This window comes from Nycticebus coucang, chromosome Y, assembly GCF_027406575.1.
Source record: "Nycticebus coucang isolate mNycCou1 chromosome Y, mNycCou1.pri, whole genome shotgun sequence".
NCBI classification, from domain to species: domain Eukaryota; kingdom Metazoa; phylum Chordata; class Mammalia; order Primates; family Lorisidae; genus Nycticebus; species Nycticebus coucang.
In genome coordinates, this window is record NC_069805.1 from 3,993,505 (window position 1) to 4,019,617 (window position 26,113).

General features: G+C 39.2%; 1 protein-coding gene across 1 annotated transcript; it reads right to left on the bottom strand.

The window, feature by feature from the left end:
• Positions 1–432: 432 nt before the first annotated feature.
• LOC128579198 (histone H3.3A-like) lies at positions 433–1,321 on the bottom strand. Its single transcript, XM_053581413.1, has one exon. It carries the CDS (start codon positions 1,186–1,188, stop codon positions 778–780), a length of 411 nt encoding a protein of 136 aa, XP_053437388.1. The 5' UTR covers positions 1,189–1,321; the 3' UTR covers positions 433–777.
• Positions 1,322–26,113: the final 24,792 nt, after the last annotated feature.

Sequence of the window (26,113 nt, forward strand, 5' to 3'; positions counted from 1 at the left end):
ATTTTATTCTAGAGCCCTTATAAATAAAATCCCCCAATTAGTGTTTGCATCATCAGCTAGAGGGTTAGTTAACACGTGGTAGAATGAGGACTTATGCAAGGTATAATGCGCCTAGCACTTTACTATTATGAAAACAAGTGCAGTCTAGTTAGGAGAAAACCAACTGGACTCTAAATTACACACACCTTTAATGACAGACTTCCCACCACTTGTGAATGTAAAACATTTAATTTAAAAATGTTGACACTACAATATATAAAATAGCTATTATAAATGCACATAGTGTATTCTATAGCTGCCAGGTTTACTTTTTTTTTTTTTTTAAGGAAACTGTAAGTTTACACTGTGGTTAAGACTTGTATATCTTCACCCTTGAAAAAGCCCACATTCTATCACAGTGATGTATGGTCAGACTTAACAGCCCCAATTGGATCAAGTCATAACCAGTTTTATTGCAAAAGGACCCTGTACACATTTATCAATTCTAGTACCTTAATAGCTACCCAACAAGTCATTAACATACAGAAACATGCATCATGAGAAGCAAGAAATATCACCCATCCCTTCTGCATATTAGCAACTTGTCACTCCTGAGCAACAATGCTCACATCACTGAGGTCTGTGAACAGTCACTTTTCGCATTCATCCTGAGTGAAAGATGGAATGACTTAAGTACAAATGCAACATATTATAAACAATTTCTTACAAAAAAAGTCACAAATTAAACCAAAGTATTTTACAGAATTTACTACAAAACACCATAAAAACTGCCTTCACTTAAGCTCTCTCTCCCCGTATCCGGCGAGCCAACTGGATGTCTTTGGGCATGATGGTGACTCTCTTAGCGTGAATGGCACACAGATTAGTATCTTCAAACAAACCCACCAGGTACGCTTCACTAGCCTCCTGAAGCGCACCAATGGCCGCACTCTGAAACCTCAAGTCGGTTTTGAAATCCTGGGCGATCTCCCTCACCAACCTCTGGAAAGGCAGCTTCCGAATGAGCAGCTCAGTCGACTTCTGATAACGACGAATCTCTCTGAGCGCCACGGTGCCGGGCCTGTAGCGATGAGGTTTCTTCACCCTGCCGGTAGAGGGAGCGCTTTTCCTGGCAGCTTTGGTGGCCAGCTGTTTGCGGGGGGCTTTCCCACCAGTGGATTTACGAGCGGTCTGCTTGGTTCGAGCCATTTTCTTTTACCCAACGCCGAAGTTTTAGGCCACTTCTCAGAGCGCCGCGCCGGTTCTGGTACCCAATGAAGAGTCGCAGTCGCCGAGCAAAGAAATGATGCTTTCCCAACGACCGACCAAACCGCTCTGCGCTCTGCTGACTGCATCATTAAGGGAAGAGACACAGCAGTCAGATTATTCGGTATTGAACCCCATTTCATCATTACCCCATATAGGGCCACTGACTTTTCCTGGCTCCACAGGAATAACAACAGAATTGCATTAGCACTTGAAAGATTCCTTGGCCAAATTGACTGTCACTACGGACCCTATAAGTGGATGAACTCTTTCTCCCAATTAATTTGGAAGCCTTCCTGATTATTCCTCACCCTAACCCTAATTTCCTCACTATTTTCATGGATGGGGGCGCCTGGGAGCTTCTGTAATTATTTATCCACCCCTGTTCCAAGCACAAGAGCCCACACCTTTGAAGTCCCTTTTACAAGAACTTGAAGGATCAGCTCAGTTCAAAGAACTCTTTGCAGTAGTTATGGCATTGAACACCGTCACCGAACCTTTCAACTTATTTTCAGATAGCCTCTATGTTGTGAACCTTCTACCCCAATTAGTAGAAGCTCATATTAGATTAGACTCCAACCCCATTTCTCCCTTAATGATCCAAGCTAGAACTTTACTCAAAGATCTAATCCTATCTATATACAACATCTCCGAGGACATCAGAGTCTACCAGGATTCTTAACAACCGGCAATAAATTAGCCGATCAATTAGCTTCTCAACCCCAATGTAATAGAAGTTATAGTTATAGTTATAGTTATAGTTACAGAAGCCACTCATTTCCACAAACTCACTCATACCAACTGGAGAGGACTAAAACATAAATACCCCAAGTTCCCACCAAAGACTTAAAAAAGATTGTTCACACCTGTCACACAAAAGATTGTTCACACCTTTTCTTCAAGTTCCCCCACTTCAACCCACAGGGACCAACCCATGGGGCCTCCAGCCTAACCACCTCTGGCAAATAGATGTCACTCATTATGCCCCTTTTGGAAAATTAAAATGTATTTTCGTGTCTATCGATATACCCTATAACCCCCAAGGACAAGCAATCATGGAAAGATTCAACCAAACCCTTAAGAGCCAATTACAAAAACAAAAGGGGGAGTCAATACCCCCCACATGATCAACTCAAGAAGGCATTATTCACATTAAATATTTTGAATTTTTCCAGAGATGGCACTCACATCTCTCTCCGTTTCAAAGCCCTGGTCTTCTGCAGTCACCTACAGCTCCATTTGAGTCAGATGGTGGGACCCACTCACGGGAGCAAGGAGAGGCCTGGACCCCCTGCTTACAGCAGGGAGAGGATTTGGGTGTGTTTTCCCGCAAAATGAAAACAGACCTATTTGGATTCCAGCACGCCATCTCAAATGTTTGCCCCAGCCAGAACACACTGATCACCCTTCATCCAGGGAGTCTGACACCCCTGAGACCCCCCTCCTATTTTTCCCTAGATACTGCTCACAATGAGGATGCAGATGCTGACACCTTTGTTCCTCTCGATGATGTTCATCCACCCCAGCGAGGAGGGGCTTGATGATACCATGGCCGCCAAAGCACACCTGCAGAGGACGTATGGTAATCCTTGTGGCTGTTCCATAGGAACAGTTTCTACCCTCCCATCTGGATTGGTAGGATTAGGCCAGACACTCTCCAAAGTTGACTGTGGAGACAAGTTAGCATATCACGACCTCATAGCACAACCTATAGGTGCTACCGCCGGTTGGTACTGTGTGCCTAAACCAAAGATTATACCCTCAGTGGGAGGGAGGCCAGGTCCTTGACCACAGGAATGCACTGTATTCCACTTGACTATGCCTGCCACCTGTTATGATCAGGCCCAGCAGTGCACCTCTAACAATCAAACCTATTGGACAACTGTCAGAAAACAAGCAAGGGCCCCTAGTTCATCCACAGGGACAGGCAACTTAGCTACTGCTTCCTGTCCTGGGAATTCTAGACAAACTGTATGCTGGAATTTAGAGGTGCCCATTGGGTACACGGACGGGGAGAAAGGGGTACAGGATGACATCTGGAAAGCTAGAGTCCAGAAGATGATAGAACAGGATCCTAAGTCCAGATACCCTAAGCTCAGTTATCACCCATTAGTTTACCCGAGAGGTGAGGCAATTTGGCCCTTGACCCCCTTACTGAGGATGTCCTTAGTCTCACCTTTTCCCTTTTAAATACAGCTCCCACCCTCGCTGAAGATTGTTGGTTGTGTTTACACGCTGGCCCCCCCTGGACCAAAGCTAATATCACTAATTCATCCATTGGCAACTATTCTAGTGCACCTTTCAATTGTACGTTGGTACAAATACAAGCTTACCCCTCGTTTCCAGGCACGTGTTTGGGCCAACTCTTACTCAAATGTGTCCAGAGTCGATCTTGGACAAGTCCCCCTTTCGTACTGTTTTTAAAATTGTACTCCAGAAGGTGATGGCCCATTTTGCCCCCTGTTCAGCATGGTTTTTGCTTGCAGGAGAGGATTAGCTTATAGTTTTTTGCTGGTCAATTGGACAGGATTTTGTGCTTATGCCCTGTTAACACCTGATGTAGATATCATTCCTGGAACCAAGCCCCTCCCTGTCCCAGCATCTGACCACATTGGGGGGAGGGCCAAGAGAGCAATTCACATGATCTCTCTCCTTGTTGGGTTAGGGATTACCGCAGGAGTGGCTACAAGAGCCACAGGATTGGGCCTTACTGTCCAATTCCATCAAAAACTCTCTCTTCAATTAATTAATGACATACAGCTCCTATCAGATACCATTCTTGATTTACAACAACAGCTTGATTCACTAGCTGAAGTAGTGTTACAAAATAGACGGCGGTTAGATTTATTAACTGCTGAAAAGGGAGGCATTTGTTTATTTTTATAGGAGAAATGCTGTTTTTACGCTAATAAATCTGGAATCGTCCAAAAGAAAATTAGAGCCATGCAAGAAAACTTAGAAAGAAGGAAGAAGGAATTCATTGAAAATCCTCTATGGACTGGTCTACATGGCTTGTTACCCTATTTCCTTCCCTTACTCAGCCCCCTTGTATCACTCATGTTACTTCTTGTTTTTGGACCTTGTATTATTAATAAAATCATCCAGTTCATCCAAAGTAGAATAGAGGCAATACATTTAAATCCGGACTAGGTCCACTACCACCGACTCATTAACCGAGTGGCTGACTCTTACCAATGACCCCTTCCCTCCGTGTTTCCCATGACGGGTAAGATCCCAGATGAACTGGGACAACCTAAGACAGGACATGGAGAGGTTCCCCGGTAAACTCAAGTCATAGTGCCCAATGACAGGTAAGTTCCCTCTGCAATCAGTCAACCTAAGACAGGGACCAAACCTCAGATGTTTGCATCTCGATGACAGGTAAGATTGAGAGTGCGAGATTGGACAACCTAAGACAGGGACTATGTATAACCAGTAACTGTAGTATTGTACAAAAACAAAAGGGGGAGTTGTTGGGCCTTCTCGCGTGGGCAAGGCCTACTTGAGGCCTAGAGGAACTTCACAAGTCTGAGTCAAGTTGGTGCTGTCTGTGAACTTCCACATAGGAGTGACTCAGCAAGACCCGACCTGAAACAAGCCTCTGCCTGGATACAGGTGACAGGGTTATATTTTATTGGCTTGAAGCCTGTCGCCTCATTTTACATACCCCCTTCTTCCTGCTTCTGCCTTTTGCCCCCTAGGCGGAGTGTACAAATATTGCAGTGTGTTACAATAAAGGTGAGATCCAGTTTCGACAGCCTCACAGCTCCGTGTGGTTTTCTTTGAGCCATCGACACTCACTATCCCGCTCAGCCCCTGGGACGAGGTCGGGTTGGCTCCAATCTTCCCTCAACTGCGACTGCCAGAGGACCCGACATTCACTTTCATTCACTTTCAACCTGTCTTCTACAGGTTGTCAGCCAGTTCACCCAGAACCATTACTAGGGAATAGGGAATAATTTCCCCACTGAAGGTTTTTTTTTTTAATTTTATTTATTTATTTTTTATTATTGGGGATTCATTGAGGGTACAATAAGCCAGGTTACACTGATTGCCATTGTTAGGTAAAGTCCCTCTTGCAATCATGTCTTGCCCCCATAAAGTGTGACACAAACCAAGGCCCCACCCACCTCCCTCCTTCCCTCTCTCTGTTTCACCCCCATAACCATAATTGTCATTAATTGTCCTCATATCAAAATTGAGTACATAGGATTCATGCTTCTCCATTCTTGTGATGCTTTACTAAGAATAATGTCTTCCACGTCCATCCAGGTTAATACGAAGGATGTAAAGCCTCCATTTTTTTTTTTAATGACTGAATAGTATTCCAGGTATACATATACCACAGCTTGTTAATCCATTCCTGGGTCGGTGGGCAGTTAGGCTATTTCCACATTTTGGCAATTGTAAATTGAGCTGCAATAAACAGTCTAGTACAAGTGTCCTTATGATAAAAGGATTTCTTTCCTTCTTGGTAGATGCCCAGTAATGGGATTGCAGGATCAAATGGGAGGTCTAGCTTGAGTGCCTTGAGGTTTCTCCATACTTCCTTCCAGAAAGGTTGTACTAGTTTGCAGCCCCACCTGCAGTGTAAAAGTGTTCCCTTCTCTCCACATCCACGCCAGCATCTGCAGTTTTGAGATTTTGTGATGTGGGCCATTCTCACTGGGGTTAGATGATATCTCAGGGTTGTTTTGATTTGCATTTCTCTAATATATAGAGATGATGAACATTTTTTCATGTGTTAGCCATTCGTCTGTCATCTTTAGAGAAAGTTCTATTCATATCTCTTGCCCATTGATATAAGGGATTGTTGGCTTTTTTCTTGTGGATTAATTTGAGTTCTCTATAGATACTAGTTATCAAGCTTTTGCCTGATTGAAAATATGCAAATATCCTTTTCCATTGTGTAGGTTGTCTCTTTGCTTTGGTTATTGTCTCCTTAGCTGTACAGAAGCTTTTCAGTTTAATGAAGTCCCATTTCTTTATTTTTGTTGTTGTTGCAATTGCCATGGCAGTCTTCCTCATGAAGTCTTTCTCCAGGCCAATATCTTCCAGTGTTTTAACTAGGCTTTCTTTGAGGATTTTTATTGTTTCATGCCTTAAATTTAAGTCCTTTATCGATCTTGAATCTATTTTTGTGAGTGGGGAAAGGTGTGGGTCCAGTTTCAGTCTTTTACATGTCGACATCCAGTTCTCCCAACACCATTTATTGAATAGGGTATGTTCTCGTTTGGTTTATCAAAGATTAGGTGGTTGTAAAATGTTAGTTTCATTTCTTGGTTTTCAATTCGATTCCAAGTGTCTATGTCTCTGTTTTTGTGCCAGTACCATGCTGTCTTGAGCACTATGGCTTTTTAGTACAGACTAAAATCTGGTATGCTGATGCCCCCAGCTTTATTTTTGTTACAGAGAACTGCCTCAGCTATACGGGGTTTTTTCCGGTTCCATACAAAACGCAGAATCATTTTTTCCAAATCTTGAAAGTACGATGTTGGTATTTTGATAGGAATGGCATTGAATAGCTTCAATGCTTTGGGAAGTATAGACATTTTAACAATGTTGATTCTTCCAATCCATGAGCATGGTATGTTCTTCCATTTGTTAGTATCCTCTGCTATTTCCTTTCTGAGGATTTCATAGTTTTCTTTATAGAGGTCCTTCACCTCCTTCGTTAGGTATATTCCTAGGTATTTCATTTTCTTTGAAACTATGGTGAAGGGAGTTGTGTCCTTAATTAGCTTCACATCTTGACTGTTATTGGTGTACACAAAGGCTACTGACTTGTGAACATTGATTTTATATCCTGAAACATTACTGTATTTTTTGATGACTTCTAGGAGTCTTGTGGTTGAGTCTTTGGGGTTCTCTAAGTATAAGATCATGTCATCAGCAAAGAGGGAGAGTTTGACCTCCTCTGCTCCCATTTAGATTCCCTTTATTTCCTTGTCTTGCCTAATTGTATTGGCTAGAACTTCCAGCACTACGTTGAATAGTAAAGGTGACAGAGGACAACCTTGTCTGGTTCCAGTTCTAAGAGGAACAGCTTTCAGTTTTACTCCATTCAGTAAAATATTGGCTGTGGGTTTGTCATAGATACCTTCAGTCAGTTTTACAAATGTGTCACCTATGCCTATACTCTTCAGTGTTCTAATTAGAAAAGGATGCTGGATTTTATCAAATGCTTTTTCTGCATCTATTGAGAGGATATTGTGATCTTTATTTTTGCCTCTGTTAATATGGTGGATAAAGTTTATAGACTTGTGTATGTTAAACCAGCCTTGCATACCTGGGATGAAGCCTACTTGATCATGATGGATGACTTTTTTGATGATAAGCTGTAATCTATTGGATAGGATTTTGTGAGAATTTTTGCGTCTATATTCATGAGTGACATTTGTCTGAAATTCTCCTTTTCGTTTGGGTCTTTTCCTAGTTTTGGTATCAGGGTGATGTTTGCTTCATAGAATGTGTTGGGGAAGATTCCTTCTTCCTCAGTTTTTTGGAATAATTTCTGCAGTACAGGAATAAGCTCTTTCTTGAAGGTTTGATAGAATTCTGGAGTGAAGACATCTGGACCAGGGCATTTTTTGTTTGGAAGATTTTTTATTGTTTCTTTGATCTCAGTGCTTGAAATTAATCTGTTCAGGAGCTCTATTTCTTCCTGGCTGAGTCTAGGGAGAGGGTGTGATTCCAAATATTGATCCATTTCTTTCACATTGTCAAATTTCTGGGCATAGAGTTTCTGGTAGTATTCAGAGATGATCTCTTGTATCTCTGTGGGATCAGTTGTTATTTCCCCTTTATCATTTCTGATTGAGGTTACTAGAGATTTTACTTTCTATTCCTCGTTAGTCTGGCCAATAGTTTATCTATTTTATTTATTTTTTCAAAAAACCAACTCCTTGTTTCATTAATTTTCTGAATGATTCTTTTGTTTTCAATTTCATTGATCTCTGATTTAATTTTGGAGATTTCTTTTCTTCTACTGATTTTAGGCTTCGATTGTTCTTCTTTTTCCAATTCCATAAGATCTCTTGTGAGATTGTTGCTGTGCTCTCTTTCTGTTTTTCGAATGTCGGCATCTAAAGCGATGTATTTTCCTATCAGAACTGCTTTGCAGTATCCCACAGGTTTTGGTAGCTTGTGTCTTCATTGTTGTTATGCTCAAGGAAGTTAATGATTTCCTGTTTTATTTCTTCCTGCACCCATCTGTTATTCAACAGAAGATTGTTTAGTTTCCATGCCTTTGGGTGGGGTCGAGCATTTTTGTTAGAGTTGAGTTCCACCTTTAGTGCCTTATGGTCTGAGAAGATACAAGGTAAAATTTCAACTCTTTTGATTCTGTTGATATTTCTTTTCTGTCCCAGGATATGATCAATTTTGGAGAATGTTCCATGGGGTGATGAGAAGAATGTATATTCTTTATCTTTGGGATGGAGTGTTCTATATGCGTCTATCAAGCAGAGTTGTTGTAGGGTCTCATTTAAGTCTCTTATGTCCTTGTTTAATTTCTGTTTAGAGGATCTGTCCAGCTCTGTAAGAGGAGTGTTAAGGTCCACTGTTATTTTGGTATTATCAGATATCATATTGCTCAGACTGAGTAAGGTGTGTTTCAAGAATCTGGGAGCATTTAAATTGGGTGCATAAATATTTAGAATTGAAATGTCTTCTTGTTGTATTTTTCCCTTGACCAAAGAAAGTGACCATCTTTGTCTTTTTTGACTTTAGTTGCTTTAAATCCACATGTATCTGAAAATAAGATTGCAACTCCTCTTTTCTTCTGAATTCCATTTGCCTGAAAAATTGTCTTCCAACCCTTGACTCGGAGCTTTAATTTGTCTTTTGAGGATAGGTGTGTTTCTTGCAGACAGCAGATGGATAGCTTGTGTTTTTTAATTCAGTCAACCAATCTATGTCTCTTCAGTGGGGAATTCAAGCCATTAACATTTACTGAGATAATTGATAAGTGTGGAAGTATTCTACTCGTCTTATTTTGTAAGAGTCCATTGCTTAGTTTTATATTTTGCATCAGTGTGGAGGTTAGGTTCTGTCCTTTAATTTCTGAGTTCTTACTTTGCTGCTGATCCATTGTGGTGGTCAGTGTGCAGAACAGGTTGAAGTATTTCCTGTACAGCTGGTCTTGTTGTGGCGAGTTTCCTCAATATTTGTATATCTATAAATGATTTGATTTCTCCGTCAATTTTGAAGCTTAGCTTAGCAGGGTACAGAATTCTGGGCTGAAAATTGTTCTGTTTAAGTAGATTATAGGTAGATGACCATTGTCTTCTTGCTTGGAAAGTTTCATTAGAGAAGTCTGCGGTCACTCTGATGGATTTGCCCCTGTAGGTCAACTGGCGCTTACTCCTGGCAGCTTGCAGAATCTTTTCTTTTGTCTTGACTTTGGACAGTTTCATCACAATGTGTCTTGGAGAGGCTCTGTTGGAGTTGAGGCGACCGGGGTTCCGATAGCCCTCTGAAAGCACTTTGTCAGAATCTTTGTTGATATTTGGGAAATTTTCTTTTATAATGTTCTCTAGTATGGCTTCCATTCCTCTGGGGCATTCTTCTTCCCCTTCTGGAATTCCTATAACTCGTATGTTGGAACGCTTCATGAAGTCCCATAATTCTGACAGTGAATGTTCTGCTTTCTTTCTCTTCTTTTCTGCCTCTTTTGCTATCTGAGTTAGCTCAAAAACTTTGTCTTCTACCTCTGAAATTCTTTCTTCTGCATGGTCTAACCTGGTTGATGATACTTTCCATTACTCATACAAAAAAATGGAAGTTAAATAACCTTATGCTGAATGATAGCCTGGTCAGAGATGAGATTAAGAAACAACAATGAAGACACGAACTACCAGAACCTCTGGGACAATGCAAGGCAATCCTAAGAGGGAAATTTATAGTACTGCAAGCCTTCCTCAAGAAAACGGAAAGAGAGGAAGTTAACAACTTAATGGGACATCTCAAGCAAATGGAAAAGGAAGAACATTCCAACCCCAAACCCAGTAGAAGTAAAGAAATAACCAAAATTCGAGCAGAATTATATGAAATTGAAAACAAAAGAATAATACAACAGATCAATAAATCAAAAAGCTGTTTTTTTGAAAAGGCAATAAAATAGGTAAAAGTCTGACCAACCTAATCAGAAAAGAAAGCTTAAAATCTCTAATATAATCCATCAGAAACAACAAAGATGGAATAACAACAGACTTCTCAGAAATCCAAAAAATTCTTAATGAATATTACCAGAAACTGTATTCACAGAAATATGAAAGCTAAAGGAAATTCACCAATATTTGGAAGCACGTCACCTTCCAAGACTTAACCAGAATCAAGTGGAAATGATGAACAGGCCCATATCAAGTTCTAAAATAGCATCAAACCTAGCAAAACCTCCCTAAAACTAAAGCCTAGGACCAGATGGTTTCACGTCAGAATTCTACCAAACTTTTAAAGAGGTATAAATACCTATATTACTCAACATGTTCCAAAAGGTAGAAAAAGAAGGAAGACTACCCAACACGTTCTATAAAGCAAACATCACCCTGATTCCCAAACCAGGAAAAGACCCAAGAAGAAAAGAAAATTATAGACCAAAATCACTAATGAATATAGATGCAAAAATATTCAACAAGATCCTAAAAAATAGAATCCAGCAACACATCAAACAAATTATACATCATGACCATGTCAGTTTTATCCCAGGGTCTCAAGGCTGGTTCAATATACGTAAATGTATAAACGAAATTCAGGAAATAAATTAAACAGAAAAGACCACATTACTCTCTCAATCGATGCAGAAAAAGCTTTTGACAATATCCAGCATCCTTTCATGATCAGAACACTTAAGAAAATCGGTACAGAAGGAACATTTCTTAAACTGATAGAGGCCATCTACAGCAAACCCACAGCCAATATCATATTGAATGGAGTTAAATTGGAATAATTTCTACTCAGATCAGGAACCAGACTAGGCTGCCCATTGTCTCCCTTGCGTTTTAACATTGTAGTGGAAGTTTTAGCCACAGCAATTAGGGAAGAAAATGCGATCAAGGGTATCCATATAGGGTCAGAAGAGATCAAACGTTTGCTCTTTGCAGATGATATGATTGTATATCTAGAAAACACTAGGGACTCTACTACAAACTCTTAGAAGTGATCAAGGAATACAGCAGCATCTCCGATTACAAAATCAACATTTATAAATTGGTAGCCTTTATATATACCAAGAATAGTCAAGTTGAAAAAAACGTTAAGAACTCTATCCCATTCACAGTAGTGCAAAGAAGATGAAATATTTGTAAATTTATGTAACAAAGGACATCAAAGAACTCTATAAAGAGAACTATGAAACTCTAAGAAAAGAATTAGCTGAAAGTATTAACAAATATAAAAACATACCATGCTCATGGCTGGGAAGAATCAACATTTTTAAAATGTCCATACTACCCAAAGCAATATATAATTCCAATACAATCCCTATTAAAGTTCCACTGTCATACCTTAAAGATCTTGAAAAAACAATACTTCCTTTTATATGGAATCAGAAAAAACCTCGAATAGCCAAGACCTTACTCAAAAATAAAAACAAAACAGGAGGAATTATGCTATCAGACCTCAGACTATACTACAAATCGATTGTGATCAAAACAGCATGGTATTGACACAAAAACAGAGAAGTAGATATCTGGAACAGAAGAGAGAACCAAGAGATGAACCCAGCTACTAACCGTTATTTTAACTTTGATAAGCCAATTAAAAACATTCAGTTGGGAAATGATTTCCTATTTAACAAATGGTGCTGGGTGAACTGGCTGGCAACCTGTAGAAGACTGAAACTGGACCCACACCTTTCACCATTAACTAAGATAGACTGGATTCTAGATTTCAAATTAAGACATGAAACGATATAGATACTAGAGGAGAGTGCAGGGAACACCCTTGAAGAATTTGGTCTGGGCGACTATTTTATGAGGAGGACCCCCCCGGACAATTAAAGCAGCTTCCAAAATACACTATTGGGACATGATCAAACGAAAAAGCTTCTGCACAGCCAAGAACACAGTAAGTAAAGCAAGCAAACAGCCCTCAGAATGGTAGAAGATATTTGCAGGTTATGTCTCCGACAAAGGTTTAGTAACTAGAATCCACAGAGAACTCAAATGCATTAGGAAGAATAGAACAAAGGATCCCATCGCAGGCTGGGCAAGGGATTTGAATAGAAACTTCTCTGAAGAAGTTTCAGGCACACGGCCTTCAGACATATGAAAAAATGCTAATCATCTTTAATCATCAGTGAAATGCAAATCAAAACTACTTTGAGATACCATCTAACTCCAGTGAGACTAGCCTATATCACAAAATCCCAAGACCAGAGATGTTGGCGTGGATGTGGAGAAAAGGGAACACTTTTGCACTGCTGGTGGGAATGCAAATTAATACATTCCTTTTGGAAAGAGATGGAGAACACTTAGAGATCTAAAAATAGATCCGTCATTCAGTCCTGTAATCCCTCTACTGGGAAAATACCCAGAAGACCAAAAATCACATCATAACAAAGATATTTGTACCAGAATGTTTATTGCAGCCCATTTCATAATTGCTAAAACATGGAAGAATCCCAAGTGCCCATCGATCCAGGAATGGATTAATGAATTGTGTTATATGTACACAATGGAATATTATGCAGCCTTAAAGAAAGATGGAGACTTTACCTCTTTCATGTTTACATGGATGGAGCTGGAACATGTTCTTCTTCTTTTTTTTTTTTTTAATTTGGCCGGGGCTGGGTTTGAACCCACCACCTCCGGCATATGGGACCGGCACCCTACTCCTTGAGCCACAGGGACCACCCTGGAACATATTCTTCTTAGTAAAGTATCTCAAGCATGGAAGAAAAAGTACCCAATGTACTCAGCCCTACTATGAAACTAATTTAGGGTTTTCATATGAAAGCTATAACCCAGTTACAACCTAAGAATAGGGTGAAGGGGGAAAGAGAGTGGAGGGAGGGAGGGGGTAGTGGGTAGAGGGCAGGAGATTGTTGGGAGTACACTAGCGGTGCATCTTACAAGGGTATATGTGAAACTTGGTAAATGGTTTGTGAAGCTAGTGAATGATGCCCCATGAATATATCAATGTACACAACTATGATTTAATAAAAAAAATTCAAAGAAAAAACAAAAAAAAAATCAGGGAATGAATACTATTAAAGTTACTTAAAATATAAAGTTTTTTGTTGTCATTCATGATTTTTATCGCTTGACTCTCTTGTTATTTTCTATCTTCTATTTACTATGGTTCTAAGTAAAGAGAAATTAAAACTTTAAATGATTAGCATAATTTTTACCATTTGTCTTTATACTGTGTAATGACAGTTGTAAATGCAAATATAAGAGCATTTAACTAAAAAATAAAAATAAAAAAATAAATCCGACTTGGTCATGGTGTATAATTTTTTTGATGTGTTGTTGGATTTTGTTTGTTAGGATCTTATTGAGTATTATATCGTATATGTTCATTAGTGACATCGGTCTCTAATTTTCTTTTTTTTCTGGGGTCTTTCCCTGGTTTGGGGATCAAGGTGATGTTGCTTTGTAGAATTTGCTGGGTAATATTCCTTCTTTTTCTATATTTTGGAAGAGGTTTAGTATAGGTACTAGTATAGGTACTAGTTCTTCTCTAAATGTTTGGTAGAATTCTGACTTAAAGCCATCTGGTCCTGGGATTTTCTTTTTAGGGAGATTTTGTATAGGTAATGATGTTTCAGAACTTGATGCCTGTTCAACATTTCCAGTTCGTTCTGGCTAAGTCTTGGTAGGTGGCGTGCTTCCAGGTATGGGTCGATTTCTTTCATATTTTCATATTTGTGAGAGTAGAGTTTCTTGTAGTATTTGTTAAGGATTTTTTGAATTTCTGAGGGGTCTGTTGTTATTTCATCATTACCATTTCTTTTTTTCCTGGTTAGGTTGGCCAAAGGTTTATCTATTTTATTGATCTTTTCAAATAACCAGCTTTTGGATTTATTGATCTGTTGTGTAATTCTTTTGTTTTCAATTTCATTTAATTCTGCTCTGATTTTGGTTATTTCTTTTCTTCTGCTGCGTTTGGGGTTGAAGTGTTCTTCTTTCTTCAGTTGCTTAAGATGTTCCATTAAGTTATTGACTTCCTCTCTTTCCGTTTTCTTGAGGAAGGCTTGCAGTGCTATAAATTTCCCTCTGAGTTTGCCTTTGCAGTATCCCACAGGTTCTGGTAATTCGTGTCTTGATTGTTGTTTTGTTCCAAAAATATGGTGATTTCCTTCTAAATATCCTCTATAACCCATGTATCCTTCAGCATAAGGTTGTTTAGCTTCCATGTTTTTGTATGGGTATGCAGGTTCCTGTTGTTATTTAGTTCAACTTTCATTCCATGATGGTATGAGAAAATGCAAGGAATAATTTCTATTTTTTTAAATTTTCTGTGATTAGATCTCTGGCCTAGGATGTTGTCGATTTTGGAGTATGTTCCGTGGGCTGATGAGAAGAATGTGTATTCATTTTTTGGGGATGAAATATTCTGTAGATGTCTGTTAGGTCCAGATGTTGAATGGTTGAGTTTAAATCTAAAATTTCTTTGCTTAGTTCTTTTTGGAGGATCTATCCAGGACTGCTAAAGGGGTGTTAAAATCTCCAACTACTATGGAAGTGGAGGAAATCGAGTTGCTCATGTCTGTTAGAGTCTCTCTTATAAACTGAGTTGCATTGTGGTTGGGTGCATAAATATTAATAAATGAGATCTCATCATATTGAGTATTACTTTTAACAAATAGGAAGTGTCCATTCTTATCCTTAAATATTTTGGTTGGTTTAAAGCCCATTGTGTCTGCAAACAGAATTGAAACACCTGCTTTTTTCTACTTTCAATTTGCCTGGAATATAGATGACCATCCCTTCACCTTGAGTCTATATATGTCTTTTAATGTAAGATGTGATTCTTGGATGCAGCAGATATCTGGATTAAGTTTTTGTATCCAGTACGGCAACCTATGCCTCTTTAGAGCACAATTTATTTATTTTTAATTAAATCATAGCTGTGTACATTACTATGATCATGGGGCAACATACACTTGGTTCATAGATCGTATGACAATTTTCATCACACTAGTTAACATAGCTTTCATAGCATTTTCTTAGTTATTTTGCTAAGACCTTTACATTCCACATTCACTAGGATTAACATATACCCTTGTAAGATGCACCACAGGTGTAATCCCATTAATCCCCCTCCCTTCACCTCCCCTCTCCATCCCTTCCCTTTCCCCCTTCTCCCTATTCTCAGTTTGTAACTGGGTTATAGCTTTCATGTGAAGGTCCTACATTAGTTTCATAATAAGGGTTTGTACATTGGGTACTTTTTCTTCCATTATTGAGACACTTTACTAAGAAGAATATGTTCCAGCTCCATCCATGTAAACATAAAAGAAGTAAAGTCTCCATCTTCTTTTAAGCCTGCATAATATTCCATGGTGCACATATACCACAGTTTATTAATCCATTCGTGGATCGATGGACACTTGGGCTTTTTCCATGACTTGGCAATTATAAATAGGGGTGCAATAAATATTCTGAAACAGATATCTTTGTTATGGTGTGATTTTTGGTCTTCTGGGTATATGCCAAGTAGAGGCATTACAGGATTGAATGGCAGATCTATTTTTAGATCTCTAAGTGTTATCCATATCTCTTTCCAAAAGGAATGTATTAATTTGCATTCCCACCAGCAGTGCAAAAGTGTTCCCTTTTCTCCACATCCACGCCAACATCTCTGGTCTTGGGATTTTGTGATATAGGCTAGTCTCACTGGAGTTAGATGATATCTCAAAGTAGTTTTGATTTGCATTTCTCTAATGATTAAAGATGATGAGCAGTTTTTCATATGTCTGAAGGCCATGTGCCTGTCTTCTTCAAAGAAGTTTCTCTTCAAGTCCCTTGCCCAGCCTGTGATGGGATCCCTTGTTCTTTTCTTGCCAATGCGTTTGAGTTGGCACTACTGTGAATGGGATAGAGTCCTTAATTGTTTTTTCAACATGACTATTTTTGTTATATATAAAGGCTCCCGATTTATGAATGTTGATCTTGTACCCTGAGGCACTTGGTGTATTCCTTGATCACTTCTAAGAGTTTTTTAGTAGAGTCCCTAGTGTTTTCCAGATACACAATCATATCATCTGCGAAGAGCGAAAGTTTGATCTCTTCTGACCCTATATGGATACCCTTGATCGCCTAATTGCGGTGTCTAAAACTTCCCTAACAATGTTGAAAAGCAATGGAGACAATGGGCAGACTTGTCTGGTTCCTGATCTGAGTGGAAATGATTCCAATTTAACTCCATTCAATATGATATTGGCTGTAGGTTTGCTGTAGATGGTCTCTATCAGTTTAAGAAATGTCCCTTCTATACCAATTTTCTTAAGTGTTCTGATCATGAAGGGATGTTGGACGTTATCAAAAGCTTTTTCTGCATCGATTGAGAGAATCATATGGTCTGTTTTTTAATTTGTTTATGTGCTGAATTACATTTATAGATTTACGTATATTGAACCAGCCTTTCTAACCTGGGATAAAACCAACTTGGTCATGATGTATGATTTGTTTGATATGTTGCTGGATTCTGTTTGTTAGAATCTTGTTGAATATTTTTACATCTATATTCAATAGTGATATTGGTCTACAATTTTCTTTTCTTGTTGGGTCTTTTTCTGGTTTGGGGATCAGGGTGATGTTTGTTGCATAGAACGAGTTGGGTAGTCTTCCTTCTTTTTCTAACTTTTGGAACAGGTTGAGTAGTAATAAAGGTACTAATTCCTCTTTACAGGTTTGGTAGAATTTTGATGTAAAACCATCTTGTCCCACGCTTTTCTTTTTGGGGAGATTTTGTATGGGTGATGTTATTTCTGAACTTGATATGGGGCTGTTCAACATTTCCCCTTGATTTTGGTTAAGTCTTGGAAGGTGATGTGCTTCCAAGTAATGATCATTTTCCTTCAGATATTTGTATTTCTGAGAGTAAAGTTTTTGTAATATTCATTAAGGATTTTTTGGATTTCTGAGGAGTCTGTTGTTATTTCGTCTTTGTTATTTTTGATGGATGAGATTAGAGATTTTACTATTTTTTTCCTGATTAGGTTGACCAAAGGTTTATCTATTTTGTTGACCTTTTCAAAAAACCAGCTTTTTGATTTATTAATCTGTTGTATTATTCTTTTGTTTTCAATTTCATTTAGTTCTGCTCTGATTTTGGTTATTTCTTTTCTTGTACTGGATTTGTGGTTGGATTGTTCTTAGTTCCACTCTCTTGAGATGTCCCATTAAGTTGCTTTCTTCTTCTCTTTCCGTTCTCCTGAGGAAGGATGACAGTGCTATAAATTTCCCTCTTAGAACTGTGTTTGCAGTGTCCCAAAGGTTTTGATAGTTTATGTCTTCATTGTGCTTTTGTTTCAGAAATTTGGCAAATTCCTTCTTGATCTCATGTCTGACCCAGCTATCATTCAACATAAGGTTATTTAACTTCCATGATTTTGTATGTGTATGCAGATTCCTGTTGTTACTCATCTCAAGTTTTATTCCATGATGCTCTGAGAAGATGCATGGAATAATTTCTATTCCTTTAAATTTACTGAGGTTAGACTTGTGACCTAAGATGCGATCAATTCTGGATTAAGTTCCGTGGGCTGATGAGAAGTATGTGTATTCAGTTTTGTTGGGATGAAATGTTCTGTAGATGTCAGCTAAATGTAAATGCTGGAATGTTAGATTTAAATTTAGAATTTATTTATTCAGCTTTTTCTTGAGTATCGATTCATCACTGTCAAAGGAGTGTTAAAATCTCTGACTATTATGGAGTTGGAGGAAATCAAGTTGCTCATGTCTGTTAGAGTTTCTCTTATAAATTGATGTGCATTCTGGTTGGGTGCATAGAGATTAATAATTGAAATCTCATCATATTGAGTATTACCCTTAACAAATAGGAAGTGACCATTTTTGTCCTTCCTTACTTTTGTTGGTTTAAATCCTATCGTATCCGCAAATAAAATTGCAACTCCTGCTTTTTTCTGGTTACCATTTGTCTGAAATATGGATGACCATCCTTTGACCCTGAGTCTGTATTTGTCTTTTAAGTTAAGATGTGACTCTTGTATGCAACAAATGTCTGGCCTGAGTTTTTGTATCCAGTCAGATAACCTATGTCTCTTTAGAGGGCAGTTTAAGCCATTCACATTAATGGAGAGTATTGATAAGATTGGTGAAATTTGGGGTATTGAGTTTTTTGAAAGTCCAGTGGGCATTTTTAATGGAGGATAGGTCTGAGAATATCCTGAAGAGCTGGTTTGGTTATGGCAAATTTCTTTAGCATATGTATCTTATTAAAGTATTTAATTTCTCCGTCATAAATGAAACTCAGTTTAGCTGGGTACAAGATCCGGGGTTGAAAGTTATTTTGCTTGAGGAGATTAAATATTGATGACCACCCTCTTCTGGCTTGAAAAGTTTCAGCAGATAGATCTGCAGTCATTCTAATGTTCTTCCCTTTGAAGGTAATAGATTTCTTTGTCCTGGCCGCTTTGAGAATTTTCTCCTTCATATTAACTTTAGTGAAGTTAATTATGATATGCCTGGGGGATGTCTTATTGGGGTTGAGTCGTGCTGCGGTTCTGAATCTATCTGCTATCTGAATTTCAGGTTCCTTAGGCATGTCTGGAAAATTCTCTTTCATAATTTCATGCAGAAAAGCCTCTGTGCCCAGTGAGGCCACTTCATCTGTTTAAGGAATTCCTATGAGTTGCATATGAGCCTTCTCGAGTTATCCCAGAGCTCTCTGAGTGAGTGATCCATTTTTGCTCTCCATTTCTCTTCCTCTTTGAGAATTTCGGAGCATTCAAAGGCTTTATCTTCAATGTCGGATATCCTTTCTTCTGCTTGGTCCATTTTGTTGCTAAGGGATTCTACTGTATTTTTCATATCTTTGAGGGCTGCAAATTCTTCTTTCAGTGTGTCTAAGTCTTTGGTGGTTTTGTCTTTAAATTCTTGAGACAGCTTTTGAATTTCTCCACGAATTCCTAATTCCATTTTGTTAATCTTGTTTGCCATCCAAATTCTGCATTTGATTTCTCACTTCTCAGCCATTTGTTTGTGAATGTTATCTTCCATTACATCTGCCATATCTTTCCTTGGGGGGGGTTGATCTATTCTGGTTATTCGTGTTACCAGAGTTTTTCTGCTGATTCCGCCCCATGATTATTTTACTCTCTTTGATTTTCCTCTGGTGTTTTGTCTAGGACCCATTCAGTGCTTTGGCCTGAGAAACTGGGGCCCTGTTTGGTGTAGAGTGGCTAAGTGGTTGTGTGTTGTTTTCAGCTGGTTTTATGTGACATTAGTGAAATAGTTACTCTGGGTTGAAGTCTCAGCTGTGGAGAAATACCAGCAATTACGTCACCCCAGCCACCACAGGCAACAAATGGAAAAGGAAAATCAAACCTTCCTACAAACAGACACACAGGGCACCACCTGGATTGTCCCCAGTTGAGTGACATAGTTCAAAATGTTCAAGTCAATTGTCTCACTCAGCAGCTGCCTTGGGTGGGAGATTTTAAGTGGCCCCTGGGAACTAGAAGACAGGGGCCTGGGTACTGTTCTAAAATGGCTTGCTCCAGTGCTGCGTGGAATCAGGAAGAGCCATCAGTAAATAGATCAGTCTGGATAGATTGATGCCTCCTTCCACACCTTGCAGGTCTGTCACACCCAGTTGCTGCTAGCCCCACTGGGCTAGTTGTCTGCAGTAAGTAGATAGTCCAGGGGTTTGTACCTGCCTAAGTCACAGGGTAGTCTTTGTCTGCTTGACTAGGCAGCTATTCTCTGTCTTTATCCAGCAGAGTTTGGTGTGGCCTGTCAACCTCGGGCACTTGTGGAGGCTGGAGGTGTTCATTCAGTTCCAGCCCTACCCTTAGTTTATGTTACTGGGTGAAGGGAACCACCCTGTGGAAGTTTGTTTCTGACCTTGCCAGATTCCTCTGCAGAGGAGAGTCTGATTTGAGTTCCCATAACCTGTGCATCAGGCCCTGTCTTTAGTCCTGCGGGTTTGTATTCGCAGCATAATCAGTTGTTGGCTGTAGCCTCTTGGCCTCCTTTGTCTATAGGCTGGTGATCCTGTAAGGGCCAGGTGTGTCTTAGGCTCAGTAGAGCTGTCCTCTGGATCAGCCCCAGCCTGGGAATTTCCTGGCTCTGTGGGTGTGTTTTCTAGTCCCAGTGTTCCACCCATGTCCATACTGTCTCAGGGGATGGGGACACACGGGGACTGTGTTTACACACGGGGACTGTGTTTCAGTCCCAGGTGTGTTCCATGGTGGTTGCCATCTGAGAAGATGCACAGCTTCATCTGGTTGCCCAGGAAGACAGGAGGAGAGTCTATTGGATATCTGGGGGTGGGCCTTTTTATTGCTGAAGATGGCTGTTGCTCTGCACCTCGAGGCACCACCGCTCCAGTGTAATTCCCTCTCCACCGAGCATCATCTTCTCGCTCTTTTGCTACAGAGTCAGCACTGGCCAGCTGCAGTCCAGGTCCTGTCTACACCCCTCAAGAGTACGCCAAAGAATCTGTACTCCTGTGGGGGCAGGTGTCCATCATGGAGTGAGAGTGGAGGGGAGTGTTAGGAGATCAGATTTGTAGGTCGTAACACCAAGCTCATTGAGACCAAATGAACAAATAAACAGATACAAAATTTACCAGGCACATGGGCCCATATATACAGAGACAGACAGAAACACATAGACATACAGGGAACAGCCACGACAACAGCAATATAAGAACAACTGGTTCCGACCCAACTGCAACAAAAAAATAGCTGGGCATTGTGGCGGGCGCCTGTAGTCCCAGCTGCTCGGGAGGCTGAGGCAAGAGAATTACATAAACCCAAGAGCTGGAGGTTGCTGTGAGCTGTGTGACACCACGGCACTCTACTGAGGGCAGTAAAGTGAGACTCTGTCTCTCCAAAAAAAAAAAAAAAAAAAAGAAAAGAAAAGAAATATTGGAAGTATACATAACAAAAAATGTGAAAGATCTCCACAAACTAAGAAATTTAAGAAAAGAAATAGCTGAAGATGTTAACAAATGGAAAAACATACCATGTTTATGGCTGAGAAGAATCAACATGTCCATAATACCCAAAGCAATATATAATTTTAATGTAATTCCTATTAAAACTTCATTGTCATATTTTAAAGATCTTGGAAAAGTAATACTTCATTTTATGTGGATTCAGAAAAAAACTTGAATAGAACAAACATTACTCGGCAGTAAAAACACAGCAGGAGGAATCATGCTACAAGACCTGAGACTGTACTATAAGTTGACAGTGATCAAAACAGCATGGATTGGCACAAAAATAGACAAGTAGATCTATGGAACAGAATAGAGAACCAAGAGATGAATCCAGTTACTTACCATTATTTGACTTTGACAAGCCAATTAAAAGCATTCAGTGGGGAAAAGATTCCGTATTTAACAATGGGGCATACTGGCTGGCAACTTGTAGAAGATTGAAAATGGACCCACACCTTTCACCATTAACTAATATGGACTCTCACTGTATTAAAGATTTAAACTTAAGACATGAAACTATAAAAAATACTTGAAGAAAGTGCAGGGAAAACACTTGAAGGAATTGGTCTGGGTGAATATTTTATGAGGAGAACTCCTCCAGCAGTTGAAGCAGTATCAAAAATACACTACTGGGACCTGATCAAATTAAACAGCTTCTGCACAGCCAAGAACATGGTAAGTAAAGTAAGCAGACAGCCCTCAGAATAGGAGAAAATATTTGCAGATTATACCTCTGATAAAGGTCTAATAATCAGAATCCACAGAGAACTCAAACGTATTAGCAAGAAAAGAACATGTGATCCCATCTCAGGGTGGGTAAGGGACTTGAAGAGAAACTTCCTTAAAGAAGACAGATGCACGATCTACAAACACAAGAAAAAAATCTCATCATCTTTAATCATCAGAGTAATGCAAATCAAAAGTACTTTGAGATATCACCTAAACCCGGTAAGAGTAGATCACAAAACAAAATCCCCAAACCAGAGATGTTGGCATGGCTGTGGAGAAAAGGGCACACTTATATACTGCTGGTGGGAATGCCCACTAATAGGTTCCTTCCGGAAGGATGTTTGGAGAATACTTAGAGACCTACAAATAGACCTGCCATTCAATCCTATAATTCCTTTACTAGGTTTAGACCCAGAAGACCAAAAATCACAATATAACAAAGACATCTGTACCAGAATGTTTGTTGCAGCCCAATTCATAATTGCTAAGTCATGGAGGAAGCCCAAGTGCCCATTGACCCATGAATGGACTAGCAAATTGTGGTATGCCATGGAATCCATGTATGCCATGGAATATTATGCAGGCTTAAAGAAAGATGGAGACTTTACCTCATTCATGTTTACATGGATGGAGCTGGAACATTCTTCTTAGCAAAGTATCTCAGGAATGGAAGAAAAAGTATGAAATGTACTCAGCCCTACTATGAAACTAAATTATAGCTTTCACATGAAGGCTATAACCCAACTATAGCACAAGACTATGAGGAAAGGGCCAAGGAAGGGGAATAAGGGAGGATGTTAGGGGGGAGGGAGGGCAATGGGTGAGACCACCCCTATGGTGCATCTTAGAATGGGTATAGGTGAAACTTACTACAGGCAGAATACAAATGTCAATATACAATAACTAAGGAAATGCCATGAAGGCTATGGTGAACAGTTTGATGAGAATATTTCAGATAGTATATGAAACTAGCACATTGTACCCCTTTATTTATTTATTTATTTTCATTAAATCAGAGCTGTGTACATTAGTATGCTCATGGGGCACATATACTTGGTTCATAGATGTTTGACACATTTTCATCACATTACTTAACATAGCTTTCGAAGAATTTTCTTAATTATTTTGCTAAGACCTTTACATTCCACATTTACTAGGATTCACATATACCCTTGTAAGATGCACCGCAGGTGTAATCCCATTAATCCTCCTCCCTCCACCTACCTACCCCCTCCATCCCCTTCTTTTCCCCCTTCTCCCTATTCTTAGGTTGTAACTGGGTTATAGCTTGCATGTGAAGGTCCTACATTAGTTTCATAATAAGGGTGAGTACATTGGGTACTTTTTCTTCCATTCTTGAGACACTTTAATAAGAAGAATATGTTCCAGCTCCATCCATGTAAACACTAAAGAGGTAAAGTCTCCATCTATTGTTAAGGCTGCATAATATTCCATGGTGTACATATACCACAATTTATTAATCCATTCATGGATCGATGGGCATTTGGGCTTTTTCCATGACTTAGCAATTATGAATAGGGCTGCAATAAATACTGTGGTACAAATATCTTTGTTATGGTGTGATTTTTGGTCTTCTGGGTATATGCCCAGTAGAGGGATTACAGGATTGAATGGCAGATCTATTTTTAGATCTCTAAGTGTTATCCATATCTCTTTCCAAAAGGAATGTATTAATTTGCATTCCCACGAGCAGTGCAAAAGTGTTCCCTTTTCTCCATATCCACGCCAACATCTCTGGCCTTGGGATTTTGTGATGTATGCTAGTCTCACTGACTTAAATGATACCTCAAAGTAGTTTTAATTTGCATTTCTCTGAAGATTAAAGATGATGAACATTTTTTCGTATGTCTGAAGGCCGTGAGCCTGTCTTCTTCAGAAAAGTTTCTCTTCAAGTCCCTTGCCCAGGCTGCAATGGGATCCCTTGTTCTTTTCTTGCCAATGCGTGTGAGTTCTCTGTGGATTCTGGTTATTAAACCTTTGTCGGAGACATAACCTGCAAATATCTTCTGCCATTCTGAGGGCTGTTTGCCTGCTTTACTTACTGTGTTCTTGGTTGTGCAGAAGCTTTTTAGTTTGATCAAGTCCCAATAGTGTATTTTTGAAGCAGCTTCAATTGCCTGGGGGGTCCTTCTCATAAAAAACTTACCCAATCCAATTTCTTCAAGGGTTTTCCCTGCACTCTCTTCTAGTATTTTCATAATTTCATGTCTTAGGTTTAAATCTTTAATCCAGTGAGAGTCTATCTTGGTTAATGGTGAGAGGTGTGGGTCCAGTTTCAGTCTTCTACAGGTTGCCAGCCAGTTCACCCAGCACCATTTGTTAAAAAGGGAATCTTTTCCCCACTGAATGTTTTTAATTGGTTGTCAAAGATTAAACAATGGTAAGTAGCTGCATTCATCTCTTGGATCTCTACTCTGTTCCAGACATCTACTTCTCTGTTTTTGTGCCAGTACCATGCTGTTTTGATCACTATTGATTTGTAGTATAGTCTAAGGCCTAGTAGCATGATTCCTCCTGCTTTGTTTTCATATTTAAGTAATGTCTTGGCTATTTGAGGTTTTTTCTCATTCCATATGAATTGAAGTATTATTTTTTGAAGATCTTTAATTATGAACTTTCCTGTACAGATTTTTTTTTGTTTCTAAATTTTTCTACTTTAAATTCAATTTACAAATCACTGTTTTTTTTCCATGATTAGAACTTCATTTTTGTTCATGTATCTACTCGTAATATTTGTTTTTTCACACAATTTTATCCCATAAAGTTTTCTTTTTGCTTGTTTTGGTTTTATGTATAGAATTATTGTCTTTCCTCTCTACTTGGTAGAGGTGTTGTACTGTGTCTGATCAGGTTACCAAAGAGCTGCTGACCTCTAGGGAACCACCCAAGTGGAAACCACAGAAGGTGGGTTTTTTTTTTAAGGTTGTGTCAAAGTACCCTACTGTACACATATATTGCTCCATCTCCCTTTTTCTGTGCTTCTCTTCTTTTTGTCAATATTCATTTAACCCACCCCCTATCTTTTCTCTATTTTTCTTTTTTTCTCTTATCACTTGGTCCTCCTTTCTTTCATCCCTTTTTTGCTCTTCAACCTTCTCACCCTGCTGGTCCTGTAACCCTTAGTCCACAGGCCTCAGAAATGAAAGAGCAAGAGGAAGTGAAAGGCAAGTTAGGGCAAGGAAACAGATAAAATAAATCACTAATGAGGAAGAATCAGCAGAAAACTCCAGGCAACATGAAGAACCAGTCCAGAACAACCCCGCCAAGGGACCATGATGTAACTACTGCAGAGGATTCCATCTATTAAGAAAAGTTAGGAATCACAGAAAGGGAATATAGAACACACATTTTGAAAACAATGAAGGAAATGATGGAAACAATGAAGGAAACTGCTAATAAAGTGGAAAATAACCAAAGGAAATCCAAAAACAGAATCAAATAAGAGATGAATGATATGAAGCATATAAAAAGGATATAGCAGAGCTGAAGGAAATGAAACAGTCAATTAGAAAATTTAAAGATGCAATGGAAAGTGTCAGCAACAGTTTGGACCAGGCAGAAGAAAGAATTTCAGAGGTAGAAGACAAAGTCTTGAGATAACTCAGATAGTAAAAGAGGCAGAAAAGAAGAGAGAGAAAGCAGAACTGTCAGAATTATGGGACTGTATGAAGCGTTCCAACAAACGAGTTATAGGAATTCCAGAAGGGGAAGAAGAATGCCCCAGAAGAATGGAAGCCATACTAGAGAATATTATACAAGAAAATTTCCCAAATATCACCAAAGATTCTAATACACTATCTCAGAGGGATATTGGAACCCAGGTCACCTCAACTCTAACCGTGCTTCTCCAAGACACATTGTGATGAACCTGTCCAAAGTCAAGACAAAAGAAAAGAATCTGCAAGCTGACAGGTGTACGTGCCAGTTGACCTACAGGGACAAATCCATCAGAGTGACCGCAGACTTCTCTAATGAAACT

Coding starts and splice junctions, on each gene's coding strand:
- LOC128579198 (XM_053581413.1), bottom strand. CDS start 1,188: ATGGCTCGAACCAAGCAGACCGCTCGTAAATCCACTGGTGGGAAAGCC.